The sequence below is a fragment of the Hypanus sabinus genome, chromosome 14 (assembly GCF_030144855.1).
Source record: "Hypanus sabinus isolate sHypSab1 chromosome 14, sHypSab1.hap1, whole genome shotgun sequence".
NCBI classification, from domain to species: Eukaryota; Metazoa; Chordata; class Chondrichthyes; order Myliobatiformes; family Dasyatidae; genus Hypanus; species Hypanus sabinus.
Window position 1 is genome coordinate 109,602,563 of NC_082719.1, and position 13,435 is coordinate 109,615,997.

Below are 13,435 nucleotides of genomic sequence, written 5' to 3' on the forward strand. Positions count from 1 at the left end.
GGCTCTCCCTTGTCCATTTTCATAGTTACATCCTCAAAAAACCAGAAGATTAGTCAAGCATGATTTTCCCTTCATAAATCCATGCTGACTCTGACTGATCCTTCTACTGCTATCCAAATGTGTTGTAATTTCCTCTTTTATAATTGACTCCAGCATCTTTCCCACCATTGACGTCAGGCTAACTGGTCTATAGTTCCTTGTTTTCTCTTTTCCTCCTTTCTTGAAAAGTGGGACAACATTTGCCACCCTCCAATCAGGAGGAACTGTTCCTGAATCTATAGAACATTGGAAAATGATTACCAATGCGTCCACAATTTCTAGAGCCACCTCTTTAAGTACCCTGGGATGCAGATCATCAGGTCCCGGGGACTTATCAGTATTCAGACTCAACAGTCTATCCAACACCGTTTCTTGCCTAATATAAATTTCCTTCAGTTCATCCTTTACCCTAATTCCTTTGGCCACTATTACATCTGGGAGATTGTTTGTGTCTTCCCTAGTGAAGACAGATCCAAAGTACCTGTTCAACTCATCTGCCATTTCCTTGTTCCCCATAATAAATTCACCGGTTTCTGTCTTCAATGGCCCAATTTTGGTCTTAACTGTTTTTTTGCTATTCACATACCTAAAGAAGCTTTTGCTATCCTTCTTTATATTCTTGGCTAGTTTACCTTCGTACCTTATTTTTTCTTGGCGTATTGCCTTTTTTGTTATCTTCTGTTGCTCTTTAAAAGCTTCCCAGTCCTCCGGTTTCCCGCTCATCTTTGTTATGTTATACTTCTCTTTTATTTTTGTACTGCCCTTTACTTCCCTCATCAGCCAAGGCCGCCCCTTACTCCCCTTAGGATCTTTCTTCCTCTTTGGAACGAACCCATCCTGCACCTTCTGCATTATTCCCAGAAATACCTGCCATTGTTGCTCCACTGTCTTCCCTGCTAGGGTATTGTTCCATTGAACTTTGGCCACCTCCTCCCTCATAGCTCCATAGTTCCCTTTGTTCAACTGTAATACTGACACATCCGATTTTCCCTTCTCCTTCTCAAATTGCAGGTTAAAACATATAATATTATGGTCACTACCTCCTAATGGTTCCTTTACCTCGAGGTCCCTGATCAAATCCGGTTCATTGCACAACACTAAATCTAGAATTGCCTTCTCCCTGGTAGGCTCCAGTACAAGCTGTTCTAAGAATCCATCTCGGAGGCACTCCACAAACTCCCTTTCTTGGGGTCCAGTACCATTCTGATTCTCCCAGTCTACCTGCATGTTGAAATCTTCCATGACAACTGTATCATTACCTTTGTGACGTGCCAATTTTAACTCTTCATTCAACTTACACCCTACATCCAGACTGCTGTTTGGGGGCCTGTAGATAACTCCCATTAGGGTCTTTCTACCCTTAGAATTTCTCAGTTCTATCCATACTGACTCTACATCCCCAGATTCTATGTCCCCCCTCGCAAGGGACTGAATATCATTCCTCACCAACAGACCATCCCCACCCCCTCTGCCAGTCCGTCTGTCCTTTCGATAAGATGTATATCCTTGAATATTCATTTCCCTGTCCGCTTAAAGCCATATCTCAGTTATTCCCACAACATCGTACTTGCCAATTTCCAACTGAGCCTCAAGCTCATCTACTTTATTCCTTATACTTTGTGCATTCATATATAATACTTTTAATTTGGTACTCCCCTCTTCTTTCAATTCCTATTTCACTTGGCTATACTGTATGATCTCTTCTTGAGCTTTCTACTCCATTGATTCTGTTGTTCTTTTTAACTTTTCTTATTTTCACTTTCCCTTTAACTCCATCCTTATGTTTCCAGTTCATCCCCTCCCCCCCCCCCCCCCCCCACACTACTTAGTTTAAACACATCCATGTTGCAGTGGCAAACCTGTCTGCCAGAATGCTGGTCCCCCGCCTATTAAGGTGCAACCCGTCCTTTTTGTACAATTCATCCCTACCCCAAAACAGATCCCAGTGGTCCAAGAATGTAAATCCTTGCTTCCTGCACCAGTTCCTCAGCCACACATTCAGATCCATTATCTCCCTGTTCCTGCCCTCTCCAGTACGAGGAACTGGAAGCAAACCAGAGATAACCACCCTGGAAGTCCCGCTTTTCAGCCTTCTTCCGAGTTCTCTGAAGTCCCGCTGCAGAATGTCCTTCCTCTTCTTCCTGATGTCATTTGAAATGTCCCTCAACTAGAAAGGGGAGGAGAGAAGAGAATAGAGCAATAGTTTTAGGGGATTCTATAGTCAGGGGGGCAGATAGGAGATTCTGTGGGGCAGATCGGGAGTCTCGGATGGTATGTTGCCTCCCTGGTGCCAGGGTCCGGGACATCTCAGATTGGGTGCAGGCTATTCTTGAGAACGAGGGCATGAACCCAGATGTAATGGTCCATGTAGGGACCAACGATGTAGGTAAGGTGAGTGAGGGGGTCCTGCTTAGAGAGTTCAGGGAGTTGGGAGGGAAGCTGAAAGGCAGGACCTCCAGGGTGACAATCTTGGGATTGCTACCTGTGCCACGTGCGAGTGAGGCGAAGAATAGAATGATTATGCACATTAATACGAGGCTGAGAGCATGGTGCAGGAAGGAAGGGTTCAGGTTTTTGGATAATTGGTCTTTGTTCCAGGGACATTGGGATCTGTTTCGAAGGGACGGTCTACATCTGAACTGGAGGGGTACTAACATTCTTGCAGGAATGTTTGCCAGTGCTGCTCGGGGGGGTTTAAACTAGATGTGCAGGGGGCAGGGATCCAGAATACGAGAGAAGATGATATGATGAAGGATAAGGGACAGGTGGGGAATACACGTTTCCCAAATATTAATTGTGTAAAGGAGAAAGGTGAGACAGAACATGTGTTGGAAAAGTTACATGTACAGAGGGTTGGTCAGAAGGAGCATGGGGTTAAATGTGTAGAAGGTTTGGGTGATCTTGAGAAGGTCATCAAAATTCAAGGTGCAATTAGCCCGATGGAAGTTCAAGGAGCTGGGTTAGGTACAGTAGACAGTGTTTTAAGCAAAGAGAGGAGGAATGGGCTAAGAATTCTATACTTGAATGCGCGTAGTGTCAGAAATAAGACAGATGAGCTTGAAGCTCAGATGAAAGTGGGGAACTACGATATTGTTGGGATAACGGAGACACGGCTGCAAGGGGATCAGGCCTGGGAATTGAGTGTACCAGGGTATACGTGCTATCGTAGAGACAGAAATATGGGAAGAGGGGGTGGGGTGGCCCTGTTGGTGAGGAATGAGATTCAGTCCTTAGCAAGAGGTGACTTGGGAACAGGGGAAGTAGAGTCTGTGTGGATTGAGCTGAGGAACAGTAAGGGTAAAAAGACCCTAATGGGTGTTGTGTACAGGCCCCCAAACAGTAGCGTGGATTTTGGGTACAAGTTGATTAGGGAGTTAACATTGGCATGTGCTAAAGGTAATGCAGTTGTTATGGGAGATTTCAACATGCAGGTGAACTGGGAGAATCAGGTAGGTGCTGGACCCCAGGATAGGGAGTTTGTGGAGTGTCTAAGGGATGTATTTTTGGAACAGCTTGTGCTTGAGCCAACCAGGAACGAGGCTAATTTGGACTTGGTGATGTGTAATGAACAGGAATTGATAAGTGATCTTGAAGTAAAGGAGCCATTAGGAAGTAGTGATCATAAGATGATAAGTTTTTATCTACAATTTGAGAGGGATAAGGGCAGATCAGAGGTGTCCGTGTTGCAATTAAATAAAGGAGACTACGGAGCCATGAGGGAAGAGCTGGCCAAAGTTAAATGGGCGGATGCCCTGGCAGGAAAGACAGTGGATCAGCAGTGGCAGATATTCTTGGGGATAATACAAAAGATGCAAAAGCAGTTCATTCCAATGAGAAGGAAGGATTCAAAGAGGGGGAAGGGGCCACAGTGGTTGACAAAGGAAGTCAGAGATTGTATAGCATTAAAGAAAAAGAAGTATGACAGGGCTAAGATGAGTGGGAATGCAGATGATTGGGAAAGTTTTAAGGAACAGCAGATCTTAACTAAAAAAGCAATACGGAGAGAAAAAGTCAGGTATGAGCTCAGTCTAGCCAGGAATATAAAAGGGGATAGCAAAAGCTTTTTTAGCTATGTGAATAGAAAGAAGATAGTTAAGAACAATGTTGGCCCCTTGAAGAATGAATTGGGAGAAATTGTTATGGGAAACAGGGAAATGGCAACAGAATTTAATGCGTACTTTAGATCTGTCTTCACCAGGGAGGACACAAGCAATCTCCCACATGTGTGGATGGGCCAGGGTCATAAGATATCAGAGGAATTGAGACAGATTGACATTAGGAAAGAAACTGTGATGAGTAGACTGGTAGGACTGAAGGCTAATAAATCCCCGGGTCCCGATGGTCTGCATCCGAGGGTTCTAAAAGAGGTGGCTCAGGAAATTGCAGATGCATTGGTAATCATTTTCCAATGTTCCTTAGATTCAGGATCAGTTCCTGAAGATTGGAGAGTGGCTAATGTTATCCCACTTTTCAAGAAGGGAGGGAAGGAGAAAACAGAGAACTATCGCCCTGTTAGCCTAACGTCAGTCGTGGGGAAGATGCTTGAGTCCATTATTAAGGACGAAATAGTGGCACATCTAGATGACAGAAATAGGATTAGGCCGAGCCAGCATGGATTTGCCAAGGGCAAATCATGCTTAACTAATCTGTTGGAGTTTTTTGAGGGTGTAACAGGGATGTTAGACGAGGGTAAGCCAGTGGATGTTGTGTACCTAGATTTTCAGAAGGCATTCGATAAGGTGCCACATAGGAGATTGGTGAGTAAAATCAGAGTTCATGGCATTGGGGGCAGGGTTTCAACATGGATAGAAAACTGGTTGGCAGATAGAAAGCAAAGGGTAGCAGTGAATGGGTGTTTCTCGGACTGGCTGGAGGTGACTAGTGGAGTACCACAGGGCTCTGTATTGGGACCACAGCTCTTTACGATTTATGTCAACGATTTAGATGAGGGCATTGAAAACTATATCAGCAAGTTTGCTGATGATACTAAACTGGGTGGCAGTGTGACATGCAAAGAGGACGTTAGGAGAATACAGGGAGACTTGGATAGGCTGGGTGAGTGGGCAGATACTTGGCAGATGTCATTCAATGTGAATAAATGTGAAGTTATCCACTTTGGAAGCAGGAACAAGAGGGCAAAGTATTGTCTGAACGGTGTAGAGTTAGGTAAGGGAAAAATGCAAAGAGACCTAGGAGTCCTAGTTCATCAGTCAATGAAGGTGAATGAGCAAGTGCAACAGGCAGTGAAGAGGGCAAATGGAATATTGGCCTTTATTACAAGGGGAATTGAGTACAAGAGCAAGGATGTCCTTTTGCATTTGTACAGGGCCCTGGTGAGACCACACCTGGAATATTGTGTACAGTTTTGGTCTCCAGGTTTGAGGAAGGACATTCTGGCAATTGAGGAAGTGCAGCGTAGATTCACTAAGTTGATTCCTGGGATGGCAGGGCTGTCTTACGCAGAGAGATTGGAGAGATTGGGCTTGTACACACTGGAATTGAGGAGATTGAGAGGGGATCTGATTGAAACGTTTATGATAGGATTGAGGCAGGAAATATGTTCCAGATGTTGGGAGAGTCCAGTACCAGAGGACGTGGATTGAGAATAAGAGGTCAGTTATTTAAAACAGAGTTGAGGAAGAACTTCTTCTCCCAGAGAGTTGTGGAGGTGTGGAATGCACTGCCTCGGAAGACGGTGGAGGCCAATTCTCTGTATGCTTTCAAGAAGGAGCTAGATAGATATCTGATGGATAGGGGAATCAAGGGATATGGGGACAAGGCAGGGACTGGGTATTGATAGTGAATGATCAGCCATGATCTCAGAATGGCAGTGCAGACTCGAGGGGCCGAATGGTCTACTTCTGCACCTATTGTCTATTTGTGCCGACATGCACTACCACTTCCGGCTGTTCACCTTCACCCTTGAGGATTCCCTGCAATTGGTCCGTGATGTCCTGGATCCTAGCACCAGGGAGGCAACACACCATCCTTATATCTCGCCTGTTGCCGCAGAAACCCCTTTCTGTACCTCTTACTATGGAATCCCCTACTACCACGGCTCTTCCTGATGTCTGACTCCTCGGCTCTGCTTCTGCACCAATTTTCGGCTCGCAGACCTGTCCGCCTCTCAGACTGGCAGTATCTTCTGTCCTGACAGCTTCCGAGAAGGTGAACCTGTTTACGAGAGGTACATCCCCTGGGGTCTCCTGTACTTCAAGCATCCTTTCCTTCCTCATCGTTGCCCCCTGTCTCTCCTCCGGTATCCTCGGTGTAACGACCTCACTGTAGGTCCTGTCCAGAAAACCCTTGTTTTTGCGGATAAACCTGAGGTCATCCAGTTCCTTCTTCAGTGCTGCAACATGCTCCTTCAGAAGCTGAATCTAGATTCACTTTCCACAGCTGTAGCAGCCGGGGGCACCATCAGTGTCCCTGATCTCCCACATCATGCACGTAGCACACTGAATCAGCTTAGCGGTCATGTCTTCACCCTCTGCAATTGTGCCAGGCGTAGTCTCCTCGCCGAAGACTCTCGTGCCAAAGCCTAGCACTTTTCACACCAGACACTTCCCTCGACCAGGCCACTTCCTGGTCAAATGCGCCCTGAAACTGAGTGAAGGAGATAGAAATTCATCTTGTCAATTTTTATCAAGTTTTGTCAAGAGCAAATTCATTTTTAAGCATTTATCTTTTTTTTGTTCTGAAAGGATGAAGAAAATGTGAAACACATTCTTGTGGTTGGCCTTGATGGGGCAGGGAAAACAAGTGTTCTGCACAGTCTGTCTACCTGCACAATGAGGAGGAGTGATGGGCCTACCAAGATGTTCAACTGTGTGTCTGTGAAGACTGAAGATGCTGAGATTGAATTTCTAGAGAGTAAGTAGAAAGGTTAGGTAGTGTACAAAATTGTATAAGGAATTTTGATTCCATTCTGAAGTTCATGGTGTTGTACAGCACTGAAATGAGCTCCTATCTACCATGCATTTGTTTTGCATGCCACACCTTTTCAAAGTCCTGTCTAAATGCCTCTTAGAGATTGTGCCGCTCTTCACCACCTACTCTGCAAGTGTTCCTGATAGCTGTTTAAAAACATTCCTCTTATATTCCCTTTACAAATCATTTTAAACCTTTGCCCTTTTGTTTGTGATCCCTTCCCATGGAAAAACTTAGTTTCTAAAGTCATAATCGTACAACACTACAGGACAGAAAACAAGCCCCTCAGTCCATCTAGTCCATGCCAAACTTATTCTGCCTCTCCCATCTATGTTCTTATTCAAATTTCTCATGTATTGAAATCAAACCTTCACCCACTGCTTCCACTGGCAACTTGTTCCACACACTCACCACCCTCTGAGTGAATAAGTACTCCCTCGGTTCCCCTTAAATATTTCACCGTTCACCCTTAACCATAAGACATAGAAGCATAATTAGGCCATTCGGCCCATCAAGTTTGCTTTATAATCCTTGACACCCTGACTAACCAAGAACATATCAGCCTCCACTTTAAGTATACCTAAAGGTCTGGCCTCCACAGACAAATGTGCAATTCACTACCCTCTACTTAAAGAAATTCAATATGTACATTTAATGTCAGAGAAATGTATACAATATACATCCTGAAATTTTCGTTCTTTGCAAACGTCCACAAAACAAAAAAGTGCCCCAAGGAACGAATACTAAATGTTAGAACCCCAAAGTCCCCCCCCAGCTCCCCCCTTCCCACGCACAACCAGCAGCAAGCCAATGACCCCCCACCCCCACCTGTAAAAAAAAAACATCAGCACCCGCCACCAAACACTCAAACATGCAGCAAGTATCAATAAAGAGACAGACTTGCAGTAGCCCAAAAACTACTCGTTCACCTGGTAATTTGACATACCACAGGCTCTCTTTTTCCTTAATAAGGGAAAGAGAGGTGTCTCCGTTTCACAGCGAAAGGGGAGACGAAACAAACAACTCGCTGATTTGCAATGGTAAAATTCTGTTGTGTTGCTTTTATTGAGCTCTATGCCCAGAGAATTGGCCCCAGAAAGGTGCAGCTCTCAGGACACACAACCCATGGGAGTTAACCCATTGCTCCCAACGTTCCGTGTTCTCTCGTGACCCTTCAGTCAGGGGTACCGGCCTAGAATCAGCACGTCTCCACAGCCACAAAAATCTAGCACCATGAAGGCGTGCTCACCTAACAGGCCACATCCTTGGATATCGAAAAGTGCCCGGTTGTGAGGCCCTGAAAGCTGGTCCCATTCCCGCAAAGAACCAAAGTCAGTGTGTAACTCCAGGTCAGGGTCTTCAAAAGAACCTTGAAAAGGGAAAAAAAAATCAAAGATGGAAATAGAGCTGTTTCCGAAGATACAAGCAAAGGAGTTGCCGTTTAGTGTCATCTTCACTTTGCTCCTCCTCCAGAAATCCCTCCTCATCTCTGTACTAAATGGACATCCCTCTATTCTGAGGCTGTGCCCTCTGGTACCAGACTCCCCCACCATAGGAAGCATCTTCTTACGTCCACTCTAGGTTCCAATGAGAACTCCATGATGGAATTTAGAAGAAATTGTGCTGTAATATTCTGTGCTCTAAATGTGAGGTTCCTCCCTGCCACTTCAGTTACTTGCCCTGCCAAGTTTCCTAAGAGGTCTCTAATTTTGCACTCCCGCAAAGAGAATATAGAAAATAGAAATCTACAGCACATTATGGGCCTCTGGCCCACAATGTTGTGCTGACCATGTAACCTACTCTAGAAACTGCATTGAATTTCCTTACTGCATAGCCTTCTATTTTTCTAAGCTCTGTGTACCTCTCTAAGAGTCTCTTAAAAGACCCTATTGCACGACCACTGCTGGCAGTGCATTTCACGCACCCACTGCTCTGTGTGAAAAACTTAACACTTACATTTTTCCAAGCACCTTAAAACTATGCCCTCTCATGTTAGCCATTTCAGCCCTGGAGAAAACCCTCTGGCTATCCATACGATCAATGCCCCTCATCATTTTATGCAGTTCTATTAGGTCACCTGTCATCCTCAGTCGCTCCATGGAGAATAGGCAAAGTTCACTCAACCTATTCTCATAAGCTATGGTCTCTAATCCAGGCAACTTCCTTGTAAATCTTCTCTGCACTCTCTCTATAGTATCCACATCCTTCCTGTAGTGTGGTGACCAGAACTGAACGCAGTATTCCTACTAGGGTCTGACCAAGATCTTGTACAGCTGTGGCATTACCTCGTGGCTCTTGAGCTCAATCCCATGGTTGATGAATGCCAACACACTATACACCTTCTTAACAACACTGTCAACTTGCGCAGCAGCTTTTGAGTGTCCTGTGGACATGAACCCCAAGATCTCTCTGATCATCCACACTGCAATTTGTTGGAGAAGATCCTGAGAGGCAGAATTTATGAGCATTTGGAGAGACATAATCTGATAGTCAGCATGGCTTTGTCAAGGGCAGGTCGTGTCTTACGAGTCTGATTGAATTCTTTGAGGATGTAACAAAACACATTGAAAGCAGAGCAGTGGATGTAGTGTATATGGATTTCAGTAAGGCATTTGATAAGGTTCCCTATGCAAGGATCATTAAGAAAGTAAGGAGGCATAGGACGTAAGGAGATCTTGCTTTGTGGATCCAGAACTGGCTTGCCCACAGAAGGCATAGGATGGTTGGAGATGGGTCATATTCTGCATGGAGGTTGGTCACCAGTGGTGTTCCGCAGGCATGTGTTCTGGGTCCCTTCCTCTTTGTGATTTTTATAAATGACCTGAATGAAGAAGTAGAAGGGCAGATTAGTAAATTTGCTGATGACACAAAGGTTGGGAGCGGATAGTGTGGAGGATTGTCAGTGGCTACAGTGGTACATTGTTAGGATGCCGAACTGGGCTAAGTGTCTGATGGAGTTCAACCCAGATAAGTGTGAAATGGTTTATTTTGGTAGGTCAGGTTTGAAGATGGAATATAGTATTAATGGTAGGACTCTTGGCAGTGTGGAGGATCTGAGAGTTCTTGGGGTAGCTTTGGCGCAGGTTGACAGTGTTGTTAAGAAGGCGTATGGTGTGTTGGCCTTTGTCAATCGTGGGTGGGATTGAATTCAAGAGCCATGAGGTAATGTTACAGCTGTACAAGACATTGGTCAGACCCCACTTGGAGTACGGTGCTCAGTTCTGGCCACCTCACTACAGGAAGGATGTGGATACTGTTGGGACTTCTTAATTTCATTCGGCAGAATTCACACAGACTGTCAGGTTTAATTTTGCTGGGTATGTTATGTGCTACCTTGTACGTTATTATGTTTTGGGAGTGGGTTTTTTCTTATATATATGACATCGCCATTTGTAGGTTTTGGTACATTAGAAGCAATTACATTTGTGTTGATTTTTGTCAACACTCCAACATTGATGCTCCTCCAGACGAGTCTGGAGTGATTTTGCTCGTTTCACAATCAGGTCTGTGAACCCCATTGCTCTCAAGCTTCCTGAATTCTGGCAGGAGCATGCCACATTTTGATTCGCTGCACAACACAGAATTCTAGCATAATTCTAGCATTCTAGAATAATTAAGCATAGTTTCCTAAATCTAAGGCACTTCAAAATAATTTGTTTCTTTCTGGTTTTACACTCTACTCCCATAAACCGAACAATATTATGTATTCTGTAGTCTCCCCTTATGCCTGTTATCCCACAACTCTTGCCATAACCCCCTAATTCTTAACCCTGCCAACCCCTTAGCTTCTGATTTGCTAAGTGGAAGGTTTATATACACTTTTTTCAGCTAAGCAATCAACCCACTCCTCTATTGAAAGATATTATGTGCAAGGACCCATAAGAAGAAAACATGTAAACCATTACAAATGTTCAGGGGATATTTGTGTGGAGTTTTGCATAGGTACATTCCAGTGAGACAGGGAAGTTATGGTAGGGTACAGGAACCATGGTGTACAAAGGTTGTAGTAAATCTAGTCAAAAAAAAAAGAAAAACTTACGAAAGGTTCAGAGAGCTAGGTAATATGAGATCTAGTAGATTATAAGGCTAACAGGAGGGAGCTTAAGAAGGAAATTATTTAGGAAAACCATAAGGGGCCATGAGAAGGCCTTGGTGGGCAGGATTAAGGAAAACCCCAAGGCATTCTACAAGTATGTGAAGAGCAAGAGGATAAGACGTGAAAGAATAGGACCTATCAAGTGTGACAGTGGGAAAGTGTGTATGGAACCGGAGGAAATGGCAGAGGTACTTAATAAATACTTCAGTATTCACTATGGAAAAGGATCTTGGTGATTGCAGTGATGACTTGCACTGGACTGAAAAGCTTGAGAATGTAGATATTAAGAAAGAGGATGTGTTGGAGCTTTTGGAAAGCATCAAGTTGGATAAGTTGCCAGGACTGGATGAGATGTACCCCAGGCTACTGTGGGAGGCAAGGGAGGAGATTGCTGAGCCTCTGGTGATAATCTTTGCATCATCAATGGGGATAGGAGAGGTTCCGGAGGATTGGAGGGTTGCAGATGTTGTTCCCTTATTCAGGAAAGGGAGTAGAGATAGCCCAGAAAATTATAGACCAGTGAGTCTTACTTCAGTGGTTGGGAAGCTGATGGAGATCTTGAGAGGCAGGATTTATGAACATTTGGAGAGGTGTAATATGATTAGGAATAGTCAGCATGGCTTTGTCAAGGGCAGGTTGTGCCTTACGAACATGATTGAATTTTTTGAGGATGTGATTAAGCACAATGAAGGAAGAGCAGTAGATGTAGTATATATGGATTTCAGCAAGGCATTTGATAAGGTATCCCATGCAAGGCTTATTGAGAAAGTAAGGAGGCATGGGATCCAAGGGGACATTGCTTTGTGGATCCAGAATTGCCTTGCCCACAGAAGGCAAAGAGTGGTTGTAGACAGGTCATATTCTGCATTGAGGTTGGTCACCAGTGGAGTGCCTCAGGGATATGTTCTTGGACCCTTACCCTTTGTGATTTTTATAAATGACCTGGATGAGGAAGTGGAGGAATGGGTTAATAAGTTTGCTGATGACACAAGGGTTGGGCATGTTGTGGATAGTGTGGAGAGCTGTCAGAGGTTAGAATGGGATATTGATAGAACGCAAAACTGGGCTGAGAAGTGGCAGATGGAGTTCAACAGAGATAAGTGTGAAGTGGTTCATTTGGTAGGTCAAATATGATGGCAGAATATAGTATTAATGATAAGTCTCTTGCCAGTTTGGAGAATCAGAGGGATCTTGGGGCCTGAGTCCATAGGACGCTCAAAGCAGCTGTGCAGGTTGACTCTGTGGTTAAGAAAGCCTATGGTGTATTGGGCTTCATCAATCATGGAATTGAATTTAGGACCCAAGAGGTAATGTTGGAGCTATATAGGACCCTGGTCAGACCCCACTTGGAGTACTGTGCTCAGTTCTGGTCATCTCACTACAGGAAGGATGTGGAAACCATAGAAAGGGTACAGAGGAAATTTAGAAGGATGTTGCCTGGATTGGGAAGCCTGCCTTATAAAGACAAGTTGAGTAAACTCTGCCTTTTCTCCTTGGAGGGACGGAGGATGAGAGGTGACCTGATAGAGGTGTACAAGATCATGAGAGGCATTGATCATGTGGATAGTCAGAGGGTTTTTCCCAAGGCTGAAATGGCTGCTACAAAAGGGCACAGGTTTAAGGTGTTGGGGAGTAGGTACAAAGGAGATGTCAGGGGTAAGTTTTTTTTAATGCAGAGAGTGGTGAGTGCGTGGAATGGGCTGCTGACAACAGTGGTGGAGGCGGATACAATTGGGTCTTTTAAGAGTCTTTTGGATAGATACATGGAGCTTAGAAAAATAGAGGGCAATGGGTAACCCTAGTAATTTCTAAGGTAGGGACATGTTCGGCAGAAATTTGTAGGCCGAAGGGCCTGTATTGTGCTGTAGGTTTTTTATGGTTCTATTACTGTGGATATGAAGTAATGTTTGATGGGTTTCCAATAGTAAATCTGACCTACTGCTAGAATGACCTGTTTAAGACTCATCAAAACCGATAAGGAATGTGAACAAGTTTGACAAACTTACTTACGAGAGTTCTTTGAGGGCACCACTGCTCAGTACAAGAAGACATGGCTTTAAGGTAAGGGGAGGGAAGTTCAAGGGGGATATTAGAGGAAGGTTTTTCACTCAGAGAGTGGTTGGTGCGTGGAATACACTGCCTGAGTCAGTGGTGGAGGCAAATACACTAGTGAAGTTTAAGAGACTACTAGACAGGTATATGGAGGAATTTAAGGTGGGGGTTTATATGAGAGGCAGGGTTTGAGGGTCAGCATAACATTGTGGGCCGAAGGGCCTGTACTATTCTATGTTCCATATAACAAGCATAGTGGATAGAGGAGAACAGATGAACGATATTTACTTGGATTTCCAGAAGGCATTTGATAAGGTG

At 44.4% G+C, this 13,435-nt stretch overlaps 1 protein-coding gene across 1 annotated transcript in view; it reads left to right on the top strand.

The window, feature by feature from the left end:
* Positions 1–13,435, top strand: part of arl9 (ADP-ribosylation factor-like 9) — a 55,778-nt gene that overhangs the window by 11,878 nt on the left and 30,465 nt on the right. Inside the window, exon 2 of the mRNA XM_059989804.1 lies at positions 6,744–6,912. Coding sequence (XP_059845787.1) covers positions 6,744–6,912 — 169 coding nt within the window. The remainder of the gene's footprint in view (positions 1–6,743; positions 6,913–13,435) is intronic.